This window comes from Mytilus galloprovincialis, chromosome 1 (genome assembly GCF_965363235.1).
Source record: "Mytilus galloprovincialis chromosome 1, xbMytGall1.hap1.1, whole genome shotgun sequence".
Classification (NCBI taxonomy): domain Eukaryota; kingdom Metazoa; phylum Mollusca; class Bivalvia; order Mytilida; family Mytilidae; genus Mytilus; species Mytilus galloprovincialis.
In genome coordinates, this window is record NC_134838.1 from 48,417,571 (window position 1) to 48,437,455 (window position 19,885).

Genomic DNA, 19,885 nt, shown 5'->3' on the forward strand with positions numbered 1-19,885 from the left:
ATACCTTGAAGTTTGGAGGTTTTGAAATGCTTTCCTAATGTATTAGAAAGAGTAAATATTATAGGCGAAGTTTGACCTCTGAAACTACTGAGACGGGGAGTTAGTGTTATGGTGCTGTCTAAAACAGATGTTCAGAATGTTTCATCATAATCAGGTTGAAATACCTTTCATCATGTTATTATTGAGCTAATATTTCAGCTATTACAAAGTACTAGTATCGTTTGTGAATAATTGTAAACATGCATACACTTTATTCATTTATGAAAATTAAATTTTGAATTCATGGTAAACAACTCATCAAGGCACCGGTCAAATATTGATTGAAGGAACGCCAGTACATTGTTATTAATAAAGGTTCTTAAATTTTAATTAAATTAATTTACACCATTACTAACACAATTAAATATTAATATTTTTGTAATTGTTATAGAATACATCAAATAACACCATTTAAAACTACAATCGCAATTTTATAATAATTTTTTCGAAATTTTCATTTGACGTCACTTTATGTGGCGTTGATACATTCGTGTGACGCACAGTACATTATTTATTTTGCTGTATTTATGTATTGTCGTAAATAAATTTTAGGTATTCGTTGTTATTCAGTGGTTTATATGTCGATATGTACTATTGTATTAATTATTTATGTATTTCTCTTGTCCAGAGTGTTCTTGAATTTATTTGTACTGTATTCCTGCCACGTAAATGTTGTCATTTTAACAGTTTTTTTTTTACATTTTCATATAAGCAGGAGGTTTAGCTAGAAACAAAACCAGGTTCAACCCACCAATATTTCTTAAAATGTCCTGTACCAAGTCTGGAATATGTCAGTTGTTATTAAATAGTTCGTTTCTATGGTTGTTGCATTGGTGCTTGTTTTTGTTGCACCTCAGTGATTCTGTTCTGCCGTTGTTTTCTTCTTATAGTTGATGTGTTTCCTTTCCCTCCGTTGTAGTTTGTAACCGGGATTTGAGTTTTTTCAATCGATTTGTGTCTTTTAAACAGCGGTATACTCCTATTGTCTTTATTTACAGTAACTTAACTTCATTTGTTGTATTATGAGGTTGTGTTTTATTGGTCTGTGTATTATTTGACTAACGTTGATATTGAAAAAAAATACAAGCTATTGAAAACATTTTCTCTATTTTATTCTGATTCTTCTGAATAGTCTTGAAACATAAACGTTATATATTGAAACAGTTACTATAAATTGAGAAGAAATAATTTGCCTGACCGCTTAACGCATGGCCGCAATGCAATAGTTGTCAATCTGATGTCTTTCTGCTTCCGGTAATATAATTGTTACCTTTATAAGACAATAGAGACTGTTTGGTTTGGTTTGTTTCAATTCAATATAGTATTCTTATTTATCATCTTTCTTCAAGCTACTGATGTCTACTCCACCTAAAAATTAAAAGATGTAAAGATTTTTTTAATACAGTTTGAGCAATTTAGTTTTTTTATCAATTTCCTATTGCTTCATTTTTATAATAATAATCTTTATTCTCATTTTTAGAGTCATTCTTAATATTCAAGACAACAACAAAACAATAAAACTATCAAATCTATTAAATTCATAGACTTTAAATTAATGCTGTACTTTAAAGAGAGGTGTGTATCTTCATTAACGGCACACCTTAATGTTATGATAATATAATAACAGTTGGTTAAGTACCTTTACTGTTTTACATTTTTTTACCTATGAGTCACTTATCTATAGGATTTTTTTCTTCTTCATTTTTAAATGGTTATCCAGTAAAAAGCGACATAAAACATAAAGGTCAGAATCAAAGTGTCCACCAATAATTGGAATGACAAAGGATCAGTTACATATGTGTATACATTAATAATGACAGTTATTGGTGGAAGACAATAATTATATGTTAATTCAATATCAATATCATTGTGAAAACAATTTACCATTGTTGGCCAAATACATGAGGTGATTTTGTAAAAAGAAAAAAAAGAAACAAATCAGCATCTTTTAATATATCAAATACATTGTAGTAACAATTTAATAAACAACAGAACATTCCAGATAGCTAGGTACTTAGCTTTGTTGCCAGATTATTATTATATATATATTCTTTATTCTAAAAGCAATACAGTTTATAGGTTCAAGTACAATAAATATTCCATTAAATGTAGTAAGCAACGGATATTACAATAAATTAATTCATCAATATACAATTCATACAATTGAAAACAAATGTAGGAGCATGATATTAATAAGCATAATTTAAAAATGTTAATTAAAGTATGAGATACAATTCAATGATTACATAAGTATTTCCCCAAATCATTAAGTTCTTTCATATTACAAACAGAATGAGATAACAATTGTATAAGTTTAAATACTGATGGTATCCATTAATAAGGTTTAATATACTTCATACGAATATCTTTGTATCCAATACATTCCAAAATATGCATCTTCACCAGAATTACAGTTGCACACATTACATATTCTATCGTTTCTGTTTATATTTAGAAACCTTCCAGTTTCAATGTTCAAGTTATGTGCATGTATACGGTACTTGCTTATTAATGGTTTATATCTAAAATTAACAGGTCTTCTAAGATAAAATTGCAAACCATGACTGTCATATACGTATTTGTAAAACTGACATTTAGAAGACTCCTCAAAAAATGATATTGCTTCAAATAGTAACCTATCAGTAACACGCTGTTTGAAAGCAGCTATAAAACATTTACATTTAAAACATTTTGTGTCAACCAGACAAATTTAAACATTGTCATGCTCCCGAATATTTTGTAACTATTTGCCTTCAGCCAATGGGAATCATACATTTGTGTCAACCAAAAATAATTCATGCCCGATACGGTCAGCATTCACCATATCACTGATGCAATGGTCGTTTATTGTACGATTAAATTCGTTTTAAATGCAAGAATATCACTGACTTACATTGACGTATAAGTTTTTGAGCGCTCTTCTATTTTGAGTTTTTTTTTATTATTATTATGCAATACAATTACTTTAATTTCCTCGTTGTGATCTTTCCAATTGTATGTGGCAGCCCTGTATATGGAGTATACGTGTGTCAATTCAATGTCTAAGGCGTGAATTTACTTAAACGAGATCCTTAATTTTTGCTTACAAGAAAGCTTTTAGAACCAAAGTTCAGGTCATACTTTCGAACGTTTTAAAGACGTCATTGATATGTTCCATGTGTTCAATTTTACACAATTCAATAAACATTTCTTCTTTCGTGTCATCATCAGATAGTTTTATAATGCGTAATACTACTGGTACTACCACCGGAACAGATACTATTTACTCTTCAAGAACACTTGTTGTCTTTTGATCGTCGTCACTTTTTAATACGAACTTTAATGTTGAATACGCAGTACATAAACTATCATTCTGCTGTACAATACTGTAAGTTATTTATGACTCATTATATTACTGAAGCTTTGTTGAACATATCCTGGTCTGTTAAATAAAGGCAACAGTAGTATACCGCTGTTCAAAACTCATAAATCCATGGACAAAAAAACAAAATCGGGGTAACAAACTAAAGCTGAGGGAAACGCATTAAATATAAGAGGAGAACAACGATACAACATTAAAACGTAACACACACAGAAACGGACTACGCATTAAACAAAATCCTATGAGAATAACAAATATAACATCAAAACCAAATACATGAATTTGGGATAGATAAGTACCGTGACACGTCTGTTAAACTTTGTTATATGTTTCCGATCTGTGGGTTTAAACAAATCGTTTTCAACAGACAACAGAAGCTTGTTTTTTTTCTTAAAATAAAATTGAGAATGGAAATGGGGAATGTGCCAAAGAGACAACAACCCGACCATAGAAAAAACCAACAGCAGAAGGTCACCAACAGGTCTTCAATGTAGCGAGAAATTCCCGCACCCGGAGGAGTCCTTCAGCTGGCCCCTAAACAAATATATACTAGTTCAGTGATAATGAACGCCATACTAATTTCCAAATTGTACACAAGAAACTAAAATTAAAATAATACAAGACTAACAAAGGCCAGAGGCTCCTGACTTGGGACAGGCGCAAAAATGCGGCGGGGTTAAACATGTTTGTGAGATCTCAACCCTCTCCCTATACCTCTAGCCAATGTAGAAAAGAAAATTAGAATTTAATTAATCATTGCAAACAGAAATCCTCGCATATATTTGCTTACTACCACAGATGGTGGACTATGATTAGAATAATATATTTCGTCTGTAAATATCCAGTTCATAAAATTATATAATTTGAAAAAAAAACTAATAACTATTTTCAAATCCTTCGGCCAAAATCAGTAGGTCACTGAAATAACAAATAATATTCATTTTAAACTTTCCCCTGCAAAAATATGAAATTATAAGAAACTACCAAGGCATAGTTGACCTCAACCGGTTTTGACTATTCTTTTTTTTGGTTTTGTATGGTCAGGTGGCTCGTCAAGTTTTCATATATCACTTCATATGAAAGTACGAAAATGGTTGCTCTTTGTTCTAAGCATTGCTGATGCAGTCAATGATATATTTTTTTGTTTAGTGTTTAACACTGATGTGGAATATTTAAATGCTGAAAGATACAGATGAAGATACAGTTAATACAGGTTTAAACAGAAGTTCTGGAAATTAGAATATATCGGCATAATCCCATGATATAGCAGGGAGGAAAATACATTACAATACTTGTTAACGAAAGTTTGGTTTTTGATTGTTTCGTTTGTTAGATTTTCAGTGAAGGAATGTGTATTTTTTTTTATCTTATCTTTTTTTCTTATTCTCTTTTTTTTTTGCCAAATACAGCTAAGGTAATCTATGCCTGAGGTAGAAAAGCATTAGTTTTTTTAAAAATTCTAAATTTTGTAAACAGTTAATTTATAAATATAACCATATCAATGATAATTCAGTGCTGACTACTGGGCTGGTGATACCCTCGGGGAAATTAATCTCCACTAGCAGTGGTATCGACCCAGTGTTTGTAAATAAACTCATCATAGATACCAGGGATACATTTTGTATATACAAAGACAATAAAAGGTCATTACCAAAATTTATGCAGATTATGTTTTTGCCTAAAGATTTTAGAACCAAATAATGCCAGTGCTAAGTATAAGGCAAAAGTCCTAGTCATCATATTCCCGTCATTCAAAAAAAAAATCAAATATCGCAAAAAGAGTTCCACAAATTATAAATATTTTATCTTAGTATGTTCTTTGACTAATGCTGTCCTGACAATATCAATTTCAAATTCTAGATTTTTTTTAATTTCAACTAACTACATTCTTAATGGATTATCTTTTTTTATATAGCGTTTGTATAAACTTCGCCGTGCCGACAAAAAATTCATTGTTTTAAGTATAATGGATTTTGAGATTATATATTGATGCTTATTTAGTAAAATATATACTAAACTAGCAGCCAACGTACAATAATCTTTTCCCCCTTTTTATGCAGCTTGTTACAAGATGTGGTCAATATAAATCTCAAACGATTAGTAAACAATAAGAATGGAAACCAATTTTCTCGCTCAATTTATTTTATTATTATTGTCATTACATTTTTAAGCATTCACTTTACAATAAAAATTCACTCTTCTATGTTCCTTTTTCTTCAAGATAATTACATTTACAGTAATTGTGGAATACCTGTCAAAAGTGTACTTGGATTGTTTCCGAGATGACGAACTACAGATAATACAATATTGCACAAATCTAAAAATAAAAGCAAGGTTATATCATAAATAAAATCATGCAATCGATACATGTTAATATAATAAAGAATGTTAAATCATTTAAAACAAAATGGTTTATTCCTTCCTCAATGAATACATATTTTAGTCGTATTCTGTTTCACCTGTCTGTGTTTAAATTACTAGGACCTAAATATAACTTTCTCATTCTCGGAACGTTTCGTTTTTCGTATATACATGTATTTATAGGCATTTTTTTTTTAGCATTTTGTCATTCAAGGTTAATACTCTCAACGAACATTTAGCTACACAAGTTAACGAAAAAGGAGACTATTAATCCTCGTTTTTAAAAATTGTAACTATTTTCAGTGGTAGCAAATCACATCACAAGTAAAAAACGATCATATGACAATCATACGGTGAATCGTCATTTACAACCGAACAACCGAAGTGGATTTGAACATTCGATTGTAACAAATTTCAATCTGAAATAATTTACAAATGGAAGTTAATCTTGGCAAAAATCAAACCGAAATGTGTTCTTATAGTAAATGTGTCAGTTCAGACATTGGATTAGACAAGTACTTTTGTTTTTTTATGCATTTTGAATACATTTGGTTTAATATTTTTTGGCATTTTTAATCAAATAAAACAATAATGGATGAATTGACTCCATTTTATGGAAAATGCAACAAGGAGAGGTTGCCTATGGTGACACTGTTCATCGTTATTGTCGATGCCGTACTGCTGGTAACACTAGGTTTAAAGAGGTTGGTAATTATGTTAAAAAAAAAGTACGAATTTTGGTATTTTTTAAAATTTATTATTTTATTTGTATTTCTGTCTTTCTTCCTTTCATTCTACTTATCACTTAATTCATTAATTAGCTGATCATTTATTTATGACTATTATATTGAATACTTTGATCAGAATTTATGTATAGTTTATTTGCGCGTTCATTTTTGATACGAGAAACAAGAAAAACGTCATCTATAACTTGTATTTGGCAGTTGTGTTACACCAATTGAATTTTGCATTATTTAATTTGATTCTTTAAAAAAAGCTGCATGTGAAAAGTACTCATTGATATAAACCAAAATTAAAAAAGCAATGACAGAAATAATTTCAAACAAGAAACTAAACTGAAAACTAATTATATATGAATGACTAATTTAGATAAAATATTTGTGACCCTAAGTCCACTCATTTGGAAGACCTTATTGTTATTTTTTGGTTTATGTAAATGAAAATCAGAATAAGTCAGGTAAACATTTTACCACGAGTTTCAGAATTCTTCATATGTGTCTGTAAACCTCCATCGTTATGGAGAAATGTTGCGTCATATTTATTGTTTATCAAAAGTTTCAGGACTATCCTCTCATACGACCATCTGAACAAATCATGACATGTCCTAGTCCTAAGACAGCAAGGACATGCCATTTGCTTTGATCATGATGCTAGACTGTTGCATTTTCTTATTTTATTTTTTTTGATGATAGAGGGCGCATTGTATTAGTAAGTACTACCAACATAGGACAAACAGTTTCTTTATACATGTACTTCGATACAATAAACTTTAGTAAAGATTGAAAGTTGTTTTGGATTCCTTCTGGTTTGAAAAAAAAAATCGAGAAACATTAACCCTACCTCTTTGAATTACAATGTTAAATATCATTTTTTTTCTTTTGAATGTGGTAGTTTTGTTGTCAACGTATATTTGTTCCGCCTAACAGAAGTTTCAATGGAAACTTTGTTATAAACATTGTCATAATATCTATTCCTGTTGGAACAAATATTCTATACCATTTATTCCGTTAGGAACATATACTGTAATATTTATTCCTGTGGAAATAATATTCCAGAATATATTTTCCTTTTGGAACTTATATTATGAAGGAACTTCTATTCCGCGACAGTATTGCCGTAAGAAAATAAACATCAAGACGGGTTTTGTTTTCTATTGAATTCATACTTTTTCACTTTAATTATTCAACAATATTTTCTATTGTTCATATGTTATAAATGAAGAAGTAAGTGAAAAATAAATAGTGTTTACATTTAAGAGGCAATTACATGATTTTTTTTATTGATCTAAAACAATGCTCATTAACGAAGAACGTTTTCTAAAATAAAAGTCTCAAAATATGTTGATACGTCGAGACAGTAAAAGACACCATAGCAATGTTAAACCCGCTCCTTGAGACGAAATTCAAAAGTATTTGTAAATAATATTTCTTATATGAATTTCTATCAATAAAGTAAAGGAAATTTCTATTTCATTCATTTTCGATAAAGTTCCATTATCTCGATCTTTCTTTATACTTTTGACTTAATCTTTTCTAAATATAAGTTGACGTATAACAGAATTCACATTAAATTCTCAGAAAGTTTTAAATGATAAATTTAATAAGCTGTCAATTATTTGCTCTACATATTTTATGAGCAGATCAGATGGTTTTAAAAAAACATGGTATATCGATAATGTCTGCGTCCAGTCTTATAATTTCTTGCTATACATCCGGAGACCACCTTTTAATATTTTTCCTAAACATTGTTATCTACAAAAAGGTTAGATAACAAAAATATCTAACTAAAAGCATGACAAGAAGCAGATTATTTGAGAAAAGTACATGTTTAAAAACATTCTGCATTCCGAAACGACTAACAGTGTAGTACATATACAATTTTTTTTCTCGATCTTTGAATATACTGATAGAAAAACCAAAGTCAGGAGCCCGTAACTCAGTGGTTGTCATTTGTTGATGTGGTACATATTTGCTTCTCGTTCATTTTTTTGTACATAAATTAGGCCGTTAGTTTTCTCGTTTGAATTGTTTTACATTTGTCATTTTGAGGCATTTTAAATCTGATTATGCGGTTTTGGTTTTCCTCATTATTGAAGGCCGTGCGGTGACCTATAGTTGTAAAGTTCTGTGTCATTTGGTCTCTTGTGGAGAGTTGTCTCATTGGCAATCATCACACATCTTCTTTTTTTATATCACCAGCTTGACAGGAAGGGCAAAAATAACATAACAAACAGACAACACACAGAGTACTTGCAGTTACTGAAAGCTAGTTCGAAGCCATATTCTAAGTATAAAGTTCGGAATAATATGGATCAAACAAATGTCATATCGCATAATGTCATTTTTGTTTGCCTTTCTTTGTTTTTTTATAACTTTTTGGCTCAAACAGTTCTACGAATATCTTGCCTATCTTGAAATTTAGTTAGTCATTTGAATGGTTTGATTATAATTATGATACTTGAAAAGAATCGAAATTATTAAAGATATTTCCTCGAAATTTTATACGTAACTTAATAATAAAAATAAATTTGCATTTGTATGCTAATTTCTTTTAAACAATCTATACGATCCCAATTTGAAATGAAAGATAGCGACCATAATTATCGCCTCATTGGTCCAATAATATTTGAAGAATGACTTTTGAAGGATACCAAAAAACTATTACTGACAAATATATTCATGGCATTTAGAAAAAAAGAAAGCAAATGGGAGGTTGACGATAAGCTCTGCTTTAAAAAAATATCAGGGTCGGTGATGAAGCGGAATCAACCACAAAGTCATGATTGTGGATACAACAAAAACCCCACCAAAACACCAATAAATACTCTGTTCAGTAAGAATCGGTCAATTTGAGCCTCATTACAACATTGTTGAAGATCATTGAGATACGGCAAAATATCACTTGAAAATTGAACAATCAAATGAGCAGGGCCGTTTGACCTTATTCATTTTCAGAAAAATATTAGGAATGATGTTTTATTATTTTACACGATAGCGCTATAAAATCTACACACTTTGGTCTATGCATGATTTTGTGTATTAGTTGTTATAGGCTTTGAGCTTACTGTCAGTAACTGCGGGCACTCTCTGTGAGATATGTACTGAGTGACTTTTTTGCTGTGGGGATGTATAAATACCTTCCACGGCTGGTCTCTGTTTTTGTTTTTAAAAAAATCTGCTTTGTAAGGATCTGAATTATGCCCTTTGCAATTAAATTTTTATCGTGTGTTCTTATGTTTAACTGTGACATAGTTAGATATCCGGCCCCAAAATCGATACCACACAATTGCATGGTTGTCATTTTAAGATTCATTTCCTCATACTAAGGCAATGGTCTTCTTTAAATATTAAGTTAACATCTTTAAATATTAAGTAAACATCATAATTCTTATCAATGTGACAAAACAGCAAGATTTTCGGTTTATATGTTCCCAAAATTCCTTCCGCAAAGATTAACAAGCACTTCAAGATACTGATATCGGTTAACGGAAAGTTTGTGACTTAAATAGATCAATGTAAACAATAATACTTTAAAATTTTACCTAGTAGATTATACTTACATGAAAAATGTGAGATATTAGACTTGGTGGCAGATTTTCTGAAATCGTTTTATTATCAAACATTGGTTCGTCATACATAATATTACATGTGATGATGGCAATTTGCCATTCAATGACAATATTACTTTTAAATCAATATTTTTGGCAATATTTCGTCAGCTGTTGTAGGTTTCGTCAGTTGTCGTATAGAATCGTTCTCCATTGAAATGATTTGTCCATGGAATAGTACTTCAATGCTCTATATGAAAGAAGAGAGGATAATAGTTCATTACTCGAAAGGGGAGTTATATAACGTCGAAGTTTACTTTTTGTCTCATAAACTCACTTCGCATAAAATATAGGGTCAGTGCAAAGTTGTTATTCTTAACATGAACAGATTTAATTCCCAAGATCGAAAAGAGGTAGCCTAAGGGTTCTGCTCCCGGAGAAGACCCTATCACATAATGTGCAGCTCTTGGAATAATTTGATGTTGACTTCAGAATTTTGACAGTTTCAATTAAAATGAAAATTGATAAGTTTTCTTTTTTTACTTTTCTGCATATTTTCAAAGATAAAACAAAATTATTGCTAAAAACAATTATTGAGTTAAGTACATCCTGGTTTGTTTTAGACGGACATATTTTTCACATGATTGTGAATTAACTTTCATTATGGTAACAAACAGTGGAAAAAGTTAGAACGAAATGTGTAGTCCTCGAAATGGCGCGGATTCAAAATTTGGACAATAATTCACTTGGATTTTTTGGTTTAATATTTTTTTTTTTTTTTTAAAATGAATTCGAATTCATGGAGGTATTAACGTCATATCATGGAAGCTACAAGGAAAATCTTCTTTTGGCAACTTTGATCATCCTCATAGTAGATGTAGTTCTTATTGTTGCTCATGAAGTTAAGAGGTTTCAAGATTCAACGCTCAGACACATAAATTAGTAACATGAGGTCAAAGTATAATACATAAACAATTGAATGACGAAATGAGCATGCAGTACTATCTAAACAAATAGAAATACAATTGTAGATATTTTAGAATAAATAAGCAATTTTCTTAATAAAAAATGACAATCGTTTGTAGACTTCCATATTACATATGGACAATAATCCTTCCATTTTAATATATTGCGGATTAATAGTATAATATTTAGGTAAGTATTTGTTTCTATAATAAACAATAGAATCATGTTGACATACAAATAAAACATGAAATTCATCACCAATAAATTTATTACATAAAGTACATATTCTCTCTGGTCTAGGTATATTTTGCCAACGGCCTGTCTCGATTGGAATACGTAAGTTCGATGTCCTTAATTTAGTTATTCACCCCCTATTCTGTTCAGATAGTCTGATTAGATATTTTTCTAGTCCGAAGTCCTTTTTAAATGTCCCATAAAATTGTCCCCGGGATGAATTTTCTATATCGCCAAACCATGAGGTAATAAACTGATCACTCAATATACGATCGAGATAATTTTTATCACAAAAGCCAATTTGGTTCATGAAAATATATCCTAGACCAGTGTTGTTAAATATTGATTCGACAGAAAACATAATGACCATGATTCTTCAATGATAACATCAGCCTGTACAAAGAACTTCTGAGTTTACTACTATTGTTTACAACTTTACACCAATACGAAATCATTCTACATTTAACTCGAATGTGTAAAGGAAATCTTCCCAATTCTCCATACACCATAAAATTGGGTGTAGTATTTCGAACTTTTAAAATTCTTTTGCAAAATTTCAAATGCATCTGTTCAATAATTTTCAAATTCTCAAAACCCCAAACTTCAGAACCATATAAAAGAATGGGTTCTATCATGGAATCAAATAATTTCAGTTGCAAATCTATAGAAATGTTTTCGTTTTTTACGATTCTATGTATAAATGCATCTATTTATGTGCTTGATCAATAAGTTCCTTTTTGGTATCTGAAAAAGTACCGTTATATTTAAAGATAACTCCTGAATAAGAAAAAATTTTGACAATCTCAAGTTCTTTGTCTTGTAATAAAAATTTAAATTTCTTTTTACTTTTTCTCTTTCTAAAAATCATCACCTTTGTTTTATTTAAATTGACTTCTAGTTTCCACTTTTCACAATATGATTGAAAAATATTTAATGATCTCTGCATACCTTCTTCTGTTTCAGATAAAATTACAGTATCATCTGCATATAATATAACAAGTAATTCAAAAAATATGTGCAATTAACTTTGAAACTTCTCTTTAACAGTTTCTAGTGGAATCCCATCTAGTTTTTAAAGTAGTCTTCTAGGTCATTAAGAAAAATTGAAAACAAAAACGGCGATAAATTCTCCCCCTGTCTTACACCTGCTAAACAGGGGAAAAAATCTGACTGACATCCATTATATTTTACACATGATTTAATTCCTTGGTACATATTAAAAACAACTTTAAAGCACTTCCCTTTAATATTACTCAATTGAAGTTTTTCCCATAAACCAGATCTTGATACAGTATCGAATGCTTTCCGAAAGTCTACAAAAGTACAAAAAAGTTTTTTTCCAAATGAGAAATACAGCTCTATGAGTGCATGAAGCACAAACATATTGTCTACAGTTGAATACCCCTTTCTAAAACCAGCCTGATTTTCATGTATAAGTGAAATTTCATTTGCAAAAAAATTCTATCGAGTATTGATTATGGAAATAAATAATTTCCCTATACAACTAATTAATGTTATAGCTCTATAGTTATCTGGATCCTGTGAACAACCCTTATTTTTAAAAACTGGTATAATTATTCCTGCTGTCCAAGTTTCAGGAATAATACCTGTATCCAATATCACATTAAATAGTTTAGTGTAAATACAAATAAAAAATGGTGGAGAGTTTTTCAAAAACTCATTCAGTATCTTGTCAGTACCAGAGGCTTTACCATGTTTCAAGTTCTTAACGGCATCCACAACCTCTTGTTCTGTAATGACTCCATTTAAAATTTCATTATAAATGGGGTCACTACACAACGCATTGATGTCGATGCCGTCAAGATCTTCTTCGTCATTTGCATTCATGTTTTTAAAATATTCATGAAATGCTTCAATACTGATAGAGGGGTTGTCTTTTTTGTAGCCAGGTAAGTATAGATCGGATATTAGAAGTGAAATTAATCACGGTTTTTGGTACTAGATTTGGTCGTATATCAACTTAATGGTTTATCTAATTACACGAGATTGCCAACAGTGGTTCTCCTAAAGAACACAAAAATTACAGTAAATATGGATGACAAGAACACATGACCAGTATTTCAAAAAAGATTTGTTTAAAAGAAAAATGACGGTTAATATTGGCAATGGTCTAGATTTCATATATTTCAAAAAATAAAATTTCGGTTAAAATGAAAACAAAACAGGCAGAACAAAAATGAAATCATTAGGGGATACAAATTTGCTATTTTGAGCTCATCTAAAATAATGCGGAGATATATCTTGTGTACACATGATGTAAATAACTCTGTCTCCTGAAGAGATCAAATGTTAGCCATTGTCGAAGAGTTGATTATACTGCTAATAGCCTATGTTTTTAAAAGGAAAAGCGTTAAGTTGAGAAAAAAACCAATGACGTCGGACCTTTTGCTGCATTTGTTTTTAATCGAAGAATGTCACAAGAAAGCCAATATCAAAATAATTTAAACAAGACTTGCTTTCATCGTAATTTAGGTTTTGGTTTTCAACGTTTTCTTCTATTTTTTTCGGCTATTACTCAAACATTTCCGACCGCCTCGGTGTTACGGTGAATTCGTACTCCCCTTAAGTGCGGGAAATCGCGAGTTAGATTTCTGGTGGGGTAAAACAAAAGAAAAAACAAACAAAAAGTGACATTAGGGAATGAGATCGGCTCGGGGTTAAAATAATGTGTCTGGGTGTGGTGGCATGTCTTTCTGCGAAATGTAACTTGGCAAATATCACTTATTTACGGCCCAGCGTGTAATGTAGGGATACATTCATATCGCAAATTATAAAAATAACGTTAACATAATTAATCCGTTGGATGGGTACTGATTGATACTTTCGTCAGAAAGACATGATCTATTTATTAGCTGTTATCGGTTTTGAACTAGCTTTCAAGAGTTCTTATTTATGTGCTTTGTGCTTTGTCTTTATGTTAGTTTTTTTGTTGGTATTTAACCCCGCCACATTCTTTATGTGCCTATCAAAAGTCAGGAATCAGTAATTTAGTGGCTGTCGTGGTTCATATCTATTTAGTTTGCTCGTTTGAATTGTTTCCCATTTTCATGTCGGAACATTTTAAAGCAGTTTGAAGATCATACGGTGACCTATCATTGCTGTCATCATCATTTGAAGACTGGCGGATAATTATCTAATCGGCAATCATACCACATCTCCTTATTTTTATACAGAAGGAACTTATCAAAAACTGGTCAAAATATTTCTAAATTTGGTAAAAAAAAATATTTGAATCATTGTAGCTGGATGCTCGTTAATTCGAAGTTTTAAATTAAATACACAGGCACTTGTCTCAGAAAAGAAAATTCATATATACCTTATTATATAACACGTGTATGAAAGCTTGATTGGGTCTATAGGAATTTTTTTTCTGAGACAAGTGCCTGTGTTTAAATACCTAAAATTTCTAAACGTTATCGTGTTCATTTTATAATACGAGTTGCTTGTACTTGTATTCTTAAATTATAGTTTTCCAAGTTTAAAGCTCTCGTCTTTCTTGTTTAATTTGATTTTAACTGCTTATCTTTAATCGTATTCAAACAATTTTACTTTAGTCAAATGAGGAAAGAAAAAAACTTTCTCAAAGCATTTTTAACGAAAAAAAAAACACAAAAAAACAAATTCAATCTGCAATCTTCGGAAGATTTCGCTACCCTACAAATTGACAGATCTGCCAAGGTGTGTTGAATGAACAGAAATGCGCAAAAAAGAGAAAAAAAAAAGAAAAAATGTTTTTGTGAATAGATAGTTACGTCATGAACACATGATTGTGTATGTTTTCCCCATATTTATTTGTTCCTTGATACGACATATCAGCCACAAGCACTTGTCTATCCCTGCATACCTTAATATAACATTAAGGTATATCGGATATTTTGTTTCAGAGACAAACAAGCGCCTGTGATTTCAACTGACATTGCTGCATGTTAGTCAAGCGATTGAACATTTTGTTTTGCGTTTGCTGATTTATTGGCTAACTAAAGATTATGTAAGCTGTTTGTTATTATTAATCATTTTTGGGAAAGATAATACTGCACTAAATTAACAATGTAATATCTGATACTACAATGTGTTCAATTTTGTAATGCGTCCGTTTATCTATTGACTAAGACTATTCAAGCATTTTTTTAATTGATCATTTTCGGAAATAGATACACTGTAACAGCAATAGAGATTTGATAATCTGATGAAACATTTGTTTAAAAAAATCCATTGTTCAAATTGTTCAAATGTGAATGGAATTAAAAATCAAAATAATTCTTTGAAAGAAGACAGAGATCTGAACAAAGGTTGTATCAATCAGTATTTCGCATCTTCAGAATTTGGCGCTCCTTGATATATAAAAATCTAAAAATGCCAAAAACAGGACTTAATTTTGATGGTATTTAGTAGATAAAATAATACAAGTACACATTTTGTTTAGGGGCCAGCTGAAGTCCGCCTCCGGGTGCGAGATTTTCTTGCTGTGTTGAATACCCATTGGTGGCCTTCGGCTGCTTTCTGCCCTTTAATTGGGTTGTTGTCTCTTTTGACACATTCCCAATTTCTATTCTCAATTTTATTGTATGATTTTAGCTAACGTATTGCAACATTTACATATGAGATATATGTGTATATTATATTATTGTATTTTCACTTCACTTGTCATTCCTTTGTCTCAGTTTCTTTTCTTTTGTTAATACTTTAGACATCTATCAATGTTTTGTTGAAAGATTTAAAGACCACTATCATGCAAACATATATACACAATCAATATCCTTTATTTTTTATTTACAGTGATGGCTGGTCGAAAGTTACCGAGGGAGACATCATAGTTATCGTGGTGGTTTTAGTGTTTACCGTGTGTATTCTGATAGCAGATATTACCTACGTGGTGGCAAGAGTTCTGTTTTCACAGAAAATGGTACATGATCAGTTTATATTTATAATAACCAAGGCTAATCAATCGTACAAAGTTTCATTCACTACGGAACTCCAATATTGACTCTGCAATTGTTCGCTTAAAACAACAATTTTTAAACGAAAATCCATTACCTTGTTTAGATATTTTCTCAATGAGATACAGTCTAACTCAACAAGTTTATTAATTTGTTCAACAATGATTGGTTGGTTATTTGGTTGATTGTTGCTTATTTACTGTCCAGTGGCAAATATTTCATTCAATTTTTAACTTAAAGAACTAAAACAATAGTTAAGTTCTGCAAAATGGGCCCAGCGGGATGGGGTACTGGAAACAAGGCTTTGTTGGATAGGAACAGAAATGTCGCCCTGCAACAGGGGACATATGGAACTTTGAAGTAGTGTTTGTTTTTAAGTTTGTTGTGTTGCATTTTATATCTGGTGTCTGTACCTTTGATAATTTCTTTTACTTTTAAATCATGCACGCATCGATCTGTCACTGAAATAGACTATTATCTGATTGTACATGTTAAACACGTGCTCAATATCCATGCTTTTTTGTTGATTGTTTACTACAAGGTGACAAGCGGTAAACTTCGGCTTCAACCACGACAAGTAACGAGAAGCCATATGTTCACACCATAACAAACAGAGAGAAAAGTCACTCGTTTCATATGACTTTAAGAAGGATATAATATTTTACAGAACACCTGATATAATTCTAGATTGTGATGGGAATTTGTTTTTCCAAAGATTTAATTGTTAGTATTTGTATTTTCTTGTTTGTCCAGAAACATTTTCTTTTTCTTTTTTAATTTTTCTCATTTGTGCATTGTCGCCTTTTTTCTATATTTTATATACCCGTCTATCCATAGTAGGTTTATTATCTTTCGTGTGTTATTTACTGATTGGGTTCATATTTAAGTTGAAAATTCAACGATGAAATTCATGCAATAACTTATTCCATGTACTAGTAATCCGACATCCCTTTCGTAACTTTTTCTATTAAGAAACCAATAAAGAGTTATTTACACATTGATAAAAATACTTAAAACTTAAAACTGATTTTTAAAACTATTTCATGTAATGACTGCACACTTAATTTCAAAGTATAATCTAATTCTAATCCTTTTGTTATAGGGTGCATACATTGAAAAATCAGAATTGACAGAAGATTTTGAGTGCGTTATATGTTTGGATGATACCAATGATCATATAGGAAAGTTGAAATGTGGTCATAGTAAGTATTTACCGTTGCAAGTTTTTAAGCAGGTGTATGCATATAAGTATTAAGGTAGAGGATAAGCAAGAAGCCAAAATACTGAACACCAATTACAAAATACCTTTTACTAATTAATGAGTTATAATGCTGTTGATATGAATGTCTATATTATGACGAATGGAAACAGAAAACAAAACTTGTTTTTTAACCATATACATGTATATATAGCAGATGAGAAAATCCTGTGTACAATAGATAGATAACTTGACATAATAATCTACCATTATACTATCCAGTCTTCTTTCTGATTACAGCTTTCCATCATGAGTGTATATATGACTTTATTACAAGAGAAGCATTGAATGATGCTGTACCCAGCTGTCCTCTATGTCGCAGAACAATGGAACGGTTTGGTGATTGGATTTGGATCCTTAATTGGAAACCTTGGAGAAATCAAAGCGACATGAAAGGTAAAGATAAACGTTTTGAAGGAAAAAAAATTAAAAGTTAAAATTTGATAATAAACTGAAATATTGGTATGGTTGTTTTAGACAGTTTACTGTTGACTAGAAATAAAACAGACTCAATAGAAAATAACAAAAGTAATTATTCAAAGAAAAGGAAAAAACAACACCATTGCCCTAACGAAAAAAAAGACGAACAACAGTCTATTCAATCACTTCACAAAAATTTAAAGACTGTTCCAACTTGGACCAATGCAGAAAATCAGGTGTTATCTTGTGTGCTCTAGAAGGGTATGTAGATCCTGCACTACTAGTGACACTCGTCGTTTTGCTCATGGCTAGCAAAATGTGATCTTACTTTCATTGCTTTAACATAACATTTTGATTTTGGTCCAGTATATTGTTATACCTATCTGAATTAAGATATTTTTGAATGTGTCCATTAGCTTATATATTTTAGTTATCTGTTTGTACATTTTTGGTTTATTATTCGTTAAATAATTATTAAAACTAAATAGTAGCTAGACTGTTAAAAAAATGGATATTAATGATACTTCGTAACCGACATTAAAAAGTGAAAAATAATTAGAAGAAAAACTTCATGAACATTGTCGCTTTTAAACAACAGTAATATTAACCACTTATGTCTTTCCCCCATCGCTTATTTACCTTGGGATAACTTTTTTTTATCTTTCTCACAGCATTTTGAAATATTTAGAATTAATTTATTTAAGATTGTATATACATTATTTACATTCTAAAGAAGGAATGCCATGTCTGTTTTATATAATTATAATATTTGTTCTTTTCAGGGCTAGTAAGCACTGTCTGAAGAAGACTAAACGACGAGTTCTTTAATTTCAATTTTGAATAGACTGCAGTTGAAGATGTATTCATAAACAATTAGCATGATAACATATGTGTTGCTTTATTATTTTCTTATTTCTTTGTTCAATTTATTTTCATTCATATTTTTGAAATGTCAATACATCATTATAATCTCCTTTATTAACCTTGAGCAATGTTGCTTATAGCTTTAATATATAAGGTATGAACATTTTCATTTACATCAGTTATGTGTTATGGAATAATGTAATATCTCTAAAAAAAAGTTTGATTGAAAAAAGATTGAAGACTAACTAAGAAATTATCTTCATGGAACTAGAAAACAGAAAACTGGTTGGTTAAAAGCTTTACTCTAAGTCTTGCAGCCTTGATATATGATGTGCTTTGTCGTAGATAGAAGTTACCTTATTTTTGCAGATCAAATACATAGCCTTAGCTATAGCTTTCCGTTATAAACAAGCAAATACAAACACATTTTCAATACATGTTAAGTGGATTCTTTAGCGTGTTTTGTGTAAATTACAACAAATAGAAAACAAAATAATAGCACATTGTTCATCACAGTATAGTGACGTAGTTTGCATCATCTTATAAAATTAGGGCTTATTCGGCCCTTTTCCAGCGTACCAAAAGCATTTTTTTCATCAAAAGCTTTTACCTGTTTGCGGCTTTAAGATGCAGTTTGAATGAATGAATAACTAATTTATTTAAGGAATGACTGTATTATTTTTTTCTGTCTATGAAGGAATAACATAAAAAAAATGTGGTGCACACTAAATAACGCGCGTAGCCCATCACTTGGCGTCCGGCGTCCGGCGTCCAGCGTCCGTCGTCTGTCGTCCGTCGTCGTTAACTTTTACAAAAATCTTCTCCTCTGAAACTACCTAGCCAAATCAAACTTGGCCACAATCATCTTTGGGGTATCTAGTTTAAAAAATGTGTCCGATGACCCGGCCAACCAACCAAGATGGCCGCCATGGCTAAAAATAGAACATAGGGGTAAAATGCAGTTTTTGGCTTATAACTCAAAAACCAAAGCATTTAGAGCAAATCTGACATGGGGTAAATGGTTTATCAGATCAAGATCTATCTGCCCTGAAATTTTCAGATGAATCGAACAACCCGTTGTTGGGTTGCTGCTCCTGAATTGGTAATTTTAAGGAAATTTTGCTGTTTTTAGTTAT

The 19,885-nt window shown here is 30.7% G+C and overlaps 1 protein-coding gene across 1 annotated transcript; it reads left to right on the top strand.

Annotated features, from left to right (window-relative positions):
* The first annotated feature begins 5,968 nt into the window (after positions 1–5,968).
* LOC143076693 (uncharacterized) lies at positions 5,969–18,918 on the top strand. Its single transcript, XM_076252537.1, has 5 exons — positions 5,969–6,465; positions 16,047–16,173; positions 17,310–17,409; positions 17,706–17,861; positions 18,668–18,918. The coding sequence occupies exons 1-5, from the start codon at positions 6,353–6,355 to the stop codon at positions 18,685–18,687; spliced, it is 516 nt and encodes a 171-aa protein (XP_076108652.1). The 5' UTR covers positions 5,969–6,352; the 3' UTR covers positions 18,688–18,918.
* The last annotated feature ends 967 nt before the right edge of the window (positions 18,919–19,885 follow it).